General features: G+C 33.6%; 1 protein-coding gene and 1 pseudogene across 1 annotated transcript; both read right to left on the minus strand.

Annotated features, from left to right (window-relative positions):
- LOC142530526 (uncharacterized) lies at positions 1–3,633 on the minus strand. The gene is made up of 4 exons (XM_075636359.1): positions 3,593–3,633; positions 885–3,028; positions 375–797; positions 1–290 (listed from the first exon to the last, which is right to left on the minus strand). The coding sequence occupies exons 1-4, from the start codon at positions 3,631–3,633 to the stop codon at positions 1–3; spliced, it is 2,898 nt and encodes a 965-aa protein (XP_075492474.1).
- Positions 3,634–5,572: 1,939 nt separating this feature from the next.
- Positions 5,573–7,559, minus strand: LOC142531806 (EPD1-interacting receptor-like cytoplasmic serine/threonine-protein kinase; annotated as a pseudogene).
- Positions 7,560–13,307: the final 5,748 nt, after the last annotated feature.

Here is a 13,307-nt window from a genome sequence, read left to right on the forward strand (position 1 = left end):
TTATGTCCATGTGACAAGCGATAGCAAGTAAAAGTCGGACTGACTCAATCCGGCAACAGGGGCAAATGTCTCATCAAAATCAATTCCTTCAATTTGAGTATACCCTTGAGCAACTAACCTAGCTTTATTTCTCACAACAATCCCAGATTCATCAGTTTTGTTTTTAAAAATCCATTTGGTTCCAATAACATTCACATTATCAGGTCTGGGAACCAAATCCCACACATCATTCCTAACAAATTGTTCAAGTTCCTCATGCATCGCATCAATCCAAAATTCATCTTTTAAGGCTTCATTTATATTTTTGGGTTCAATGAGTGAAACAAAACAAGAATGGCTTACTTGAGAGTATACGGAAGTCATGCATACTAGACCCATCATTTTCCGATAATCTACCTTCTCCTTTCTTCTAGTTTGCATTCCTCCAAATGCTTCTCCAATGATCTGAGATGATGGATGATTTTTCTGAATCTTACTGGGAATATCAATCCCTTCATTGGTTACAACATCATCATTTTCAGTATACTCTCCTGGTTCATCATTTGATTCTGCCAGTGCAGGTGTTGTCTCAGGTGTTACAACACCGGGTGCAACATCTGTGTTAGGCAGTGTCTCACTTATGTTCAATAGCTCATCAATATCATCCTCGATTGTTTTTCCTGTTAGATCAAGGTTCTTTAATGTCTTGAAGTTTGCATGACCCAATTTTTGATGCCACAAGTTTAGTTCACTCACTTTTGAATGATTGCACACAGGGTCCTCTCCAAGTTGATAACAATTGTCAGTCGACCTTGTACCTGTCAAAATACATGTATCAGTATTATCAAAAACTTCACAATTGTCTTTATCAAACTTAACATGTAAACCATCATCACAAAGTTGACTTATGCTTATTAAGTTTGAGTTAAGTCCTTCGACGTAAAGCACATTGTGTAGACTAGGCAGTCCATCAACATTCAAGGTCTCTTTGCCAGCTATTCTTCCTTTAGCACTTCCACCATACGTCACATGACCATTCCTTAGTTCAACATAGTCAGTCAAATAGTCTTTAGAACCTGTCATGTGGCGTGAACAGCCACTATCAAAGTACCATATTCCTGCAATGTTAGTTTTTAACGAAGTATAAATAACAGAACATTGAATATTAGCCTTTGGCACCCAAACCCTTTTTACCGATGGTTTCCTATTGGCAGTGTTACGCCGGGTGTTGTACAACACCTGTGGCAACACCTGTTCAGATTCCCATCTTTTGTAGTCATCTCTCAGTTTAAAACAGTAGGGTTTGATATGACCAGGTCTAAAGCAATAGTGGCAGATAAAGTGGTGTTTTCTGGACTTGGACTTCTTTGTAGATATTTGCCTCTTTGATGAAACACCTTTTTCAGTATATGTAGCATTCGAGATTTCAGCACTTCCTTTGACAAAGACAGTTGGTTTTCTTTCAGTGTTGGAAGACTCTCCTATTTCAAACTGGTGATTCGTATAACCAAGTCCAGCTTTGTCATTCTTTCCAATCATCAAGAGTGAATCAAGTTTGGATGAACTTGAATTAACCTTCGCAAGAATTTGAGTTGCTTCTCCAAGCTCTTCCTTGACTTTGCATAATTCCAGATCTTTCTTGCTTAAGATTACTTCAAGTCGTGATACTTGTAACTCCAGCTCAGTGTTGTTCTCTTTGGAGAGAATTGCATTCACTTTATTTCTTTTGATCCAGTCTTCATACAATTCTTCATACATTGTCTGCACACTTTCCAGAATGACTTCATCATCATCTACTTCTTGGTTTTCAGACTGACTTGATTCACCAAGGATTGTAGAATTAAGACACACTGAATTTGAAGAGATGTTGCGACCAGGTATTGCAACACCTGTGGCAACACCCAAAGGATTGATTTGCATTGAACGCTTCTCCTTGATCACAGCAGACAACGATGTGTGATTTTCAGATTCATTTGATCCTTGATCATCATCAGACTCTTCATCACTCAAAGTGACAGCCATGCCTTTGTTTCTCCGAAGTCGATTGGCACACTCATTGGCATAGTGTCCAAATCCAGAACACTCTCTGCATTGTACTGAGTCCAAATTTCTGACATTTGATTGGATTTGCAATTCAGTTTTTGGTCGAAATTGTCCTTTCATAGGAGTAAACTTTTGAGCTTTTGCAGAAGTGGTGATATTGGGCAACACAGATTTTTGTCCAATTTTCTTCTTCTCTCTCATTTTCTTCAAGTAATCACCGAATTTCTTAGTAATTAGAGAGATAGAATCTTCACCTAAATCAGATTCATTCACTTCTTTAGATATTTGAAGGATTTCATCATAAGAGTCAGTTGAAACTTCAAGGGCTATTGTCTTCCCTTTATCCTTCTTTTGTAAATCAAGATTCATCTCAAAAGTTCTGAGAGAACTCATTAATTCATCCAGGTTGATTGTTGAAGTGTCTTTAGATTCTTCAATTGCACAAACTTTGACATTAAATCTCTCAGGTAGAGATCTTAAAACTTTGTTCACCAATCTTTCATTGGACATGGGATCTCCAAGACTTTGAGCTTCATTAGAAAGTTGTCTCAACCGGCTATCATACTCAAGAATAGACTCCTTGTCCTCCATTCTCAGGCTTTCAAATTTTGATGCCACCATCATTAGCCTAGTTTTACGCACACTCTCGGATCCTTCACAATGTTTCTGAAGTATATCCCAAGCTTCTTTGGCACAAACACAATTGGTGATTAAATTAAACATCCTTGTGTCAACAGACGAGAATATAGCATTGAGAGCCTTGGAATTAAAATTTGACGTTTGCACTTCATCGATTGTCCATGTACTTTCAGGTTTGAGCCGAGTGTCTCCATCAGCATCCTCAATCTTTGGTGGACTCCAACCATCAAGTACACGCTGCCAAGCTCTTTCTTCAATTGATTTAATAAAAACCCTCATCTTTACTTTCCATAATGCATAGTTTGATCCATCCAACACGGGAGGTCTAAAAACAGTGTTTGTTGATGCTTCCATGATCCTTTTCCACCTGGAAAACAAAACAAAACAGGATCTCACTTAATAGCGTCAAGTGGAGGCTCTGATACCAATTGAAAGTTCCGTTTCCACAGAGTGAATGTGACGAGGGTGAGTGTTGTGTGTATCAGAATGTAGGTGTTGTGCGTAGGTGTTGTAACACCCACGACAACATGCAGCGGAAATTATAGTTTAACACACTAACACGCAACTTGAATGATAACAATACGAGATACGAGAGATAAATTATGCACAAGTATAAAATACTTTTGCGGTGCCTCAGGGCAAAATAATTCACTAGAAAAACTTGTAAGTTTACAAAAACCAATACTACTGAAAGAATAAAACAACTCCCTTATTAAGGCGAGTAACAAATTGCATCCTAAACCTTTAACAAACCGTATAACCAAAATACATAGGATGCATCAACCGAGAAGTGAAAAAGTCTTCAAAAATCAGCGCACTAACCAAAACAGTGATTAGGTGTTGTCTTCAGATGTTGTCAGCACTTCACAGCAACACTTTATCAACGACGCGAGATTGCTTCAATCAGAAAACCTTTTCTTCGTACAAATACGTATCTGTCTCTTCGAAAGTTTTATGCTCTATATTGTCCATCTTTTCTTTTTCCTTTTAGTCCTATTTAACATAGACAAAAAGCAATTTCATTAGGAAAACAAACTCTCTTTAAAACAAGGATAGTATCTTAAAGATATTATGATAGCATATCTCAAATATATTATGATATCACATCTTAAGGATATTATGGGTCATATCAAATGTAGTCTCATATCAAATATTAGATTTATACGAGATCATATCATCAATTTCGAGATTATTCTCATGTCTAGAAAGGCAAAATATTAAAGATAAAAAAGGAAAATATATCAAGGAATAAAATTCATTTCAATCTCCAAAGGCAAAATATTAAAGATAAAAAAAGAAAAATATATCAAGGAATAAAATTCCTTTCAAATTCAATCTTTCAGTTATTATACGTATCTTGTCAATCACTTTGTTGGATAATTTAAGTTTCAGTGATTTAATAAAAATATTAAAGAAGAATTATTATAAGATGAGCTGAACTAAATTCATAAGGGAAACTAATTATTCATGAGATAATGCTTCCATATCCGATCTGATCTCAAAGACTAACTCTGACATCAAATATAACTGATGAAAGATAACTGATTCAAGGACAGCTGATGATCATACCTAACTGAATCAGTCATGATTTCTAGCGGACTGTCTCTGAAGAATTCCATAACATTCTCTAAGGATCAGTGCCTAACTGATAAATTGAATAAGATCGTATAACAACTTTATAAGTTCGTTAAAATTTCAGAATTCATGCGCACTATCAACACTGTATGATTTGTCAGAAAAGACGATGACATGGGATAACGACATCCCGATTTGAGGATGGCTATCAGATTCAAATTGTCGACCATTAAAATCGAATCATATAAATAGATCAGTTGGATGGGCTTTCAATCTCTCCACAATTTTCTAAATCATCGAATATTATCAAGTTCTTGAGTCTAACTGATCAAACAATTCTTCAGCATACTTAATATATAGTTGTATATCTGATCATTGAGTATCAATTTGTACTTAATATTTTGATTTGAAAATACTTGTAATTGACAGTAAGTATCTCACTGATCATTTGTTCAAGTCTGTGAAGTGTTTTAGGAGTTTCAGTGAGCAAGAGATAAGTCCTACTGAATCAGGATTTTTCAAATTGGTTAATCACCAAATTCTTCAAGTGAATTCTTTCTGAGTAGAAGAAGAGGTGACGTAGAAGTTTTTCAAATCTTCGAACATCCAAAAACAATTATGTGCTTTTCTACTTTATGTTATCAGATCAGTTTGACAGCCAAACGTTCTTTTTTATTAGTCATTTTCAATGTTCAAATATTTCAGTGAACCTATTTTCTCGCAGTGTATATAGTTTATTGATATCCAACTGACGACGATTTCAATTTTGTGTTGCTAAACCAACCGAGTAAATTTTAAAATGTTGATATTGTTTATTCACCCCTCTAAACCAATCTTTCGAACCCAACAATTGATTTCTAATCATGCTTGCAAACTAAAACCCTAACCATTGTTTTCTTATTTCCAATTTTTGCCTCTCAACTAATAAAAAAATTTCATGTGCCATCCACACAATTCTTTAATAATAAATTAGACCACATTAATTTATGATTTATTTAATTGACACTAAACATTTATAATCATAGTAATTGGCCCTAAAATTCCAATATGATAAACTACATTTTTCGATCGCAAAATGCATATAATTCACATTATATACACATATATATGGATTACATCGATATTTTAACTATTAAAACTCATATGATATTACAAGATGCATAGCCTCACATAAATTATTTTAATTATTTTATATGGGTCCATGCACATGCATGGCTCAGATTGAGAATACTGATGTAACAATATACGAGAGGTCGATATGACAATGAGTCGGGTCTTAATTCAGAACCATATAGTCTTTTATTCACCCAAAAATAACTAAATTTTTGGGTCCACATTCATTCAATTTTTTATTTGGATATATTGAAATAAGTTAGTAAGGCTCTGTTCCGGTGCGTTCTGAGCTTTAGAACACAGAAAAAGTGTAAAGATTAACTTAAAAAAATAGCCTAATTTTGTTCCTTTAGGATTCTATTTCATCTCTCGAGGTTTTGTACAAAGCAGTATCCGAGAGCTAAGCCTGTGGTTGTGCCTGTAACCTTTCCTTCTGTTTTCTCGCTCTTCACTCGGTGTTTTCTCCATTTTTTCCAAAATAGGCGCGACATAAACAAAGTGTCCAGATGGGATATCCCTATATTCCATGACGGATTCCAGGATTTTCACTACATGGTTCATGTTTGGCCTCGATTTTGGTTTATGGTTCAGGCACCGGTGAGCCAGTGCGGCTATTTTCTTGACTCCTTGGGTCGAGTACTGCCCTTCTAGTCGTGGATCCATTAATCTGTTGATCTTGTGGTGATCTTTCATGTAAGGTTTTGCCCATTCCACCAGGTTCTGCTCTCTGGGGTGACGTTTTTTATCCATGGCTCGTTTGCCCGTGCCCGTCAGTATCTCGAGTAGAACCACTCCAAAGCTCTATACATATACATCGTTCATGGTCGTCAAATGACCTGCAACAAAGTTGGTTTTCAAAATATTTGCATATTATTGTAGTATCATGAATGCTCAGCAAGCAGGAGATGTGTGGTTGAGAGCATGAGATTTGGCCACGTAGTCGTAGTAGCGATGGTGTAGCCCAATTCTAACACAATATATGATAGGTCATACTACCTGTCATGACATATTCTGGAGCAGCGTATCCATGCGTGCCCATAACACGGGTCGATACATGTGTGTCGTCTCCCTCGGGGCCGTCCTTAGCTAGCCCAAAGTCAGAAAGTTTGGCGGTGTAATCCTAGTGACAGAAAACTATTTCAATGATGTAGAAGCAGCCCAAATATGATGGTAAAGATTGAATCAAGAGAGGTCATTACAGTGTCGAGTAAGATGTTTGAAGTCTTGAAATCACGATAAATCACCGGTTTCTCTTCTCCGTGAAGAAAAGCCAGACCTTTCGCTGCACCAACTGCGATCTTTATCCTTGTTAACCAAGACAACGAACTGGTGTACCCTGTAATAGTTCACAAATTTTGTTAAAGAATCACTACTGTCCCAAAAGGTGAGGATAACATACATAGCGTCGAGAAAATCTTACGCCTGAAGAGGTGATTTTCTAAATTGCCTCTCGCCATGTATTCATAAACAAGAAGCCTGTGCTCATCTTCACAACAATAGCCAATCAACCTCACAAGATTGGGATGCCTCAGTTGCCCCAGAAGGACTACTTCCGTCTATAGTCGAAGGCAAAAGATTACATGATTATGAGTAAGCATAATCGAACAACCATTTTAATTAGGTGAGGGATGATCAAACTAACAGAGCTTCCAGACTTTGTTTTATGTTGTGTGAATACTCTTTTATATCATGACTTTGCCAAGAAAATATCCTTCAAGGCCAAGGGGAAAGGAAAGAAAGAAGACGATGCTTACCAACCACTCCTTGTGGCCTTGCTGCCCATCCAAATCAAGCAACTTGACAGCAACAGGCTGAGCCTTCAATCCAGGCCTGCACTTATCATCAATGAACCCTTTATGCACCGGCCCGAACCCTCCCTCTCCGATGAAATTGCTCGACGAGAAATGATTCGTGATCACATCAAGTTCTTTGAGGGTGAAAATATGAAGATTGGATGCAATAACAGAATTCGAGAGATCGCTAGGCGACCCGGGATTGCTTATATCAGAAAGTGAGAGCCTTAGATTAGAACTTTGTTTAGAGATTACTTGGTTTCTTGAATCCAAGTGGCGGCGGCTTCTGGGCCTAAAGCAAGAAAGAAAGATTAATTCTTTCTTGAAAATACCCATAGTGTGTTCGTGACCAATTGAAAATGGGATGCAGTTGATCACTTATTTGGAATCGGAACTTGGATATATATACATACATATATGAGTGTATGTGTATGTTGGCAGCCGTGTTTCTGGATCGTGTTTTTGGTGGGGTCAGTTGTGGAGGAAGATATCTATTTTGGAACAAATTTATACTGAAATAGTTCAAATACAACGTCATGTTCAACTTATTAACTTCAAATTTTATTTCACAAAAAATATTCTCGAATTTTCTTTTTATTATATATATATATTAATTTTTAAAATAAATGTAAATAATAAAGTTTAAATTTATAATTCATTTATTATATATAAATTAAATTATATAGAATATGAATTAATATACGAAAATTATTAAAATTGAAAAATACGAATACAAATTCAATTAGTAGGTCTCTTGTGATACGGTCTCACGAATCTTTATCTGTGAGACGGGTCAATCATGTCGATATTCACAATAAAAAGTAATATTTTTAGGATAAAAAGTAATACTTTTTCATGGATGACTCAAATAAGAGATATGTCTCACAAAATACGACCCATGAGACCGTCTCACGTAAGTTTTTGTCAAATTCAAATATAATACAATGCAACTTCAAACATTTGAATGACTATATTCATCCAACTAATGATCAATTAAAGCATTTCGTAGGTGAAATGAGCATCTTTGTCTTTTATTTTTTTATAGACCGGAAAATTCTTGAAATTTGATATGCTCATCAACAACCATTTATACATCCGGAGTTGGTGCTTCTCTCCAATCTTGAATGCGTGCACTGAGGTCACGTTCACCTTCGATAATTGTATTGTGTATTATGATACATGATTTCGTTATGTAATGTAAATGATATTTCTTCCAACCATGTGTTGGGATGTCACAATTGCAAATAGTGATTGAAGAATGTCAAATGCGTGCTCTAAGTCTTTTCTACAGGATTCTTGTTTCATTTGAAAAGATTTCTTTTTCGGACCCCTTGGATCATGAATACTTTGCACAATAGTTGAAAATTTCTGATAAATATCATCAGCTAAGCAATATCTCATATCATATTCTTTTACTCCAATCGTATGTAGGAGCAATACCTTGTGCAAGGTTGGAGAATAGATCAGACGCCTCCAAAACATTTATGTCATTATTAGATCCGAGCATACCAAAATATACATATCATATCCAAATATCGATATCAGCTACTGCTTCTAAAATGATTGTTGGAGAACCACTATGACCTGCATATTGACCCACCCAAGCTGTGATACAAGTTTTTCACTTCTAGTGCATACAGTCGAGACTTCCCAACATCCCCGGCAATCCTCGTTGTTTACCAATATAGAGCAGTCTAGCAACATCATCGGAAGTAGGTAATCTCAAGTATCGTTCCGCAAAAACTTCCACTATAGCCTGACAAAACCATTGCATACACTCAATTGCAGTAGATTCTCCAATTTTGATGTATTAATCAGTAGCATCCGCGGATAAAACATATGATAGAATTCGCAACGCGATTGTTGTTTTTGAATAGTCAACAAACCAAGCCGCCCCACACCATCATTTCATTGTGTGAAATAACCATCGTGATTTTTTACCGCATCAACAATGCGAAAGAACAAATTTCGAGACATTCGAAATCTTCTTCGTAACATTGCTACATTATATCTTGGATTCTCAGCAAAATAATTATGGAACAAATTTATTTACATTGAAAAGACAATAAGATTGTAATTTCATAAAACGTCAAGATTACACTAAAGATATGTTCGTAGTTCAAACATGAAACAAGTTAGCAACGACAAAAACTTGTGTTAGACGGTATCACGGGTCGTATTTCGTGAGACGGATCTCTTATTTGGGTCATCCATGAAAAAATATTACTTTTTATGTTAAGAGTATTACTTTTTATTATGAATATCGGTAAGTTTGATCCGTCTCACAGATAAAGATTCGTGAGACCGTCTCACAAGAAACGTACTCGTTAGCAACAAATTTAAAAAATCAGACACAAAAAAAAATATATGAAGAGGTAATATTCATATACTTGAAAGACCTACTCGTTAGCAACAAATTTAAAAAATCAGACACAAAAAAAAAAAAATCTGAAGAGGTAAATATTCATATACTTGTGATTTTAATTCCTGCAGGTCCCTCCCTAACTTGACTTTGAAGAAAAGTAGTGTGAATGTTGAGTTACACTTTATGAAGTTAGGCTTAAGCTTTGGTCTTTAAACCTGAAGCTGAGTTTCCATACCATTTCAGCAATTGTGTGTTGGTATACTGGATGACATCACCTTGAGTGACTTACATGGATAGATTTTTTTATTTAATAGTTGACTATTTATTTACATTTTTAAATTATTAATTTTTATTCAAATTGAAACCAATTAATCCTTTAATTTTATAGATGAAAAAGTATAAATAAAAATACTTATGAGTAGGTCTCTTGTGATACGGTCTCACGAATCTTTATCTGCGAGACGGGTCAACCTTATCGATATTCACAATAAAAAGTAATATTCGTAGCATAAAAAGTAATTATTTTTAATGGATGACCCAAATAAGAGATATGTCTCACAAAATACGACCCGTGAGACCGTCTCACACAAGTTTTTGTCAATACCTTAAATACTCCAGAAATTTTGAGAATTTGGGAAAGCTGGATTTTAGATACAGTAAATATCTGCGTGACAAATATTTCATTGAATTTTTTAATCAAATTGTCTATCTAGACATACAATTTTTTTTAAAAAAAAAACAATTATCATCCTATCATAAATAAAATTATAATATGTGATATAATTATTATCTTATTTGCACCAAAATTATTTATTTACCAATCACCAATCATGACTAAGAAAAGTGGAGTCCAGGGAAAATGCTAACAAATTTAGTTTGCAGTCATCCGAGGGTGGAACTATATTCTCTACTTTATTTATTTTTCATTCAATGAAAACTTTATGATATGATTTTTTTTGTTATTATTGTATGCTCCACAGAATAAATTAAAATAAAAAAATTTATCGAGTCAAGTCGCAGTTTAACAACCTGACTTTTTTTAACCTCGGCTAATTTTTAATTAATGTCAAAATCTGCAATCATTTGTTTTTTGTTTTATTTATGAGTAATTTATTCTTTAATTACAAGGTCAAAAATATTGAAAGTGTATCCTCTTATTAAGGATTTTTAATCAATTTTGTGAATCAAATCTCTTACTTAGGTCACCCATGAAAAAGAATTACATTTTATGTCAAAAGTATTATTTATTATTGTAAATATGAGCTGAATTGACTCGTCTCACGGATAAAGATCTGTAATATATCTATTAAATGAATATTTAGAATAAATGTTTATGCGTATATATAATTATTATTTTTTGTAATTCATGTATAAAATTATTATGTTTTAATAAAATTATCTTCACCCAAAAAAAAATGATTAATACAGTAAAAATAATAAATTGGTAAAGTTCATGTCAATATCACACCTTTCACCATAACTCTAGTGATTTCTACAACATTCATGACAATTAAAACTACTTTCATATAATATTTAATATTGATGCATTTCAGTGTTATTTTAATTTTTCGATTAATATCAATTATATTTATCATAATGAAATAGAAATAATATCTTAAAATTATATTAAAAAGGTATGGTTCAAATTTCGATGAGTAGGTCTTTTGTGAGACGATCTCACGAATCTTTATCTATGAGACGGATCAACTCTACCGATATTCACAATAAAAAGTAATACTCTTAGCATAAAAAGTAATATTTTTTCATGGATGACCCAAATAAGAGATCCGTCTCACAAAATACGATCCGGGAGACCGTCTCATACAAATTTTTGTCAATTTCGATTCACGGTTCAAAGAGATTTTTCGTCGGGCTTATCAAAAAAATTTCTCAGACACTTAATTTTGAATAATTGTGTAGGATCAAGTGATTGTTGTTTTTAAGTCATAGTCGATTGTAGTGATGCATCTTAATTTTTTTAAAAAGTACAGCATCACAAGTATAATGTTCTTATCAATCTCCTAATATTAAGAATTATTTTTTCCAATAATCTCAATTACATAGATAGATGATTATATTTTTATCAAAAAATTGTAGTTAATGGTGACAATACGACTGAAATAGCATATTTTAACCCTAATTGAAAGAGGAATAATTATAAATCCCAAGAAGTAGAAACTAGATGAATTAATTGAGCAAAATTCTATGTGAACATATTAAATTTGAAGTGGAAAATCCAGAAAAAGATTTAGATGGCAAATATTTCTACCCGTATAGAAATTAAAGTCCATTAATTTGTCTTTGAAAATTGGAACACATTTTCCAAAGTCTAATTTTCAGAATAGAACTGAGTTTACTCGTAAAGGTGACGGTTCGATACAAATCAGCATCCTAGCTTTTTTTTAAAAAAATATTATTGTTTTGTTATTATTTAAAATGAATAAGATACATCATTAAATTATTTGATTCCCCAAAAATATTTAATATATTTCCATTATTTACAACTTTTTCTAATACATTTTTATGAGATTATCTCACTGATCAATTTTATGATACGAATCTTATACCAACCCGACTCATAAAAATATTATTTGTTTACCTATAATGTATTATTCTCACTCTATTTATAAACCGAGTGTCACCGACATAAATTTTTTTTCTTAAACATAAATCATATCCTTACCTCTTTTTTAGACCCGATGATGGTTCGAAGACAAGCAATTGTAATTTTCGGAGAAAACATTATCAAATTAGATTTCGGTTTGTTTGGATTTATTTTTCGTTTTTTTTAAATAAAAAAAAAGGACTGAAAAAACTTAGGTTGTTCTAGGGGTGTAAACGAACCGAAAACGTTCACGAACTTTTCGAGCCGGTTCGAATAATATTTGGTTCGAATTCGAGCCGAACTCGAACATGTTCGAATATTTTTCGAATCGAATTCGAGCTAAAATTATATTGTTCGATTGTTCGCGAACTTTAGCATTATATTTAAAAAATAAATAAAATATTATTAAGTATATATATATATATATATAATGTTCGAATATATATATAATATTATTAAGTATATATATATATAATATTATATATAATATTGTAATATATATAATATATATAATATTATTTGAGTTCGAATCGAATTCGAACTCGAGCCTCAGTTCGAATCGAAAATAATAAAAGTTCGAGTTTCGAATCGAGCTTCGAATATGTTTATTCGAATTCGAGCTCGAGCTCGAATACTGAAAATTTCATAAAATTCGATTCGATTCGATTCGTTTACAGCCCTAGGTTGTTCACATAAATAATTTAAATTGTACAAGTGAAATTGCAAAAATTACCAAACTGTATCACAATTTAAGTAATTTTATATGTTTTTAAAATTCAAACAACATTGTAGGATACTAATATGTGGTAACTAAGTAATTCAAATCTTTTACGTTGTACAACAATCCAAATAACATCGGTCAATCGTTCTCCTAGGAGTATCGTTGGTTGCACCCAACACGAATTATAAGTTATTTGGGCATAAAAATAAAAGTTCATTTGGGAAAAAAACAAAACAAAAACAGACATGTCGGCAACAAGCGTAACATGTGAAATGTCATGGGGTTGGTAAGAAGTCCAAATACCAAAAGCAGGACGTGTGTCTGAGTTGACTTGAGCACCAACATACACATTCATTCCTTGAGTCAGAAGTCCGATAAAACCCTTGCAAAAATTTGTGTGAGACAATCTCATGGGTCGTATTTTGTAAGACGGTCGGTAAGATTGATACGTCTCACAGATAAAAAATTCGTGAG

Source organism: Primulina tabacum, chromosome 17, assembly GCF_025594145.1.
Source record: "Primulina tabacum isolate GXHZ01 chromosome 17, ASM2559414v2, whole genome shotgun sequence".
NCBI classification, from domain to species: domain Eukaryota; kingdom Viridiplantae; phylum Streptophyta; class Magnoliopsida; order Lamiales; family Gesneriaceae; genus Primulina; species Primulina tabacum.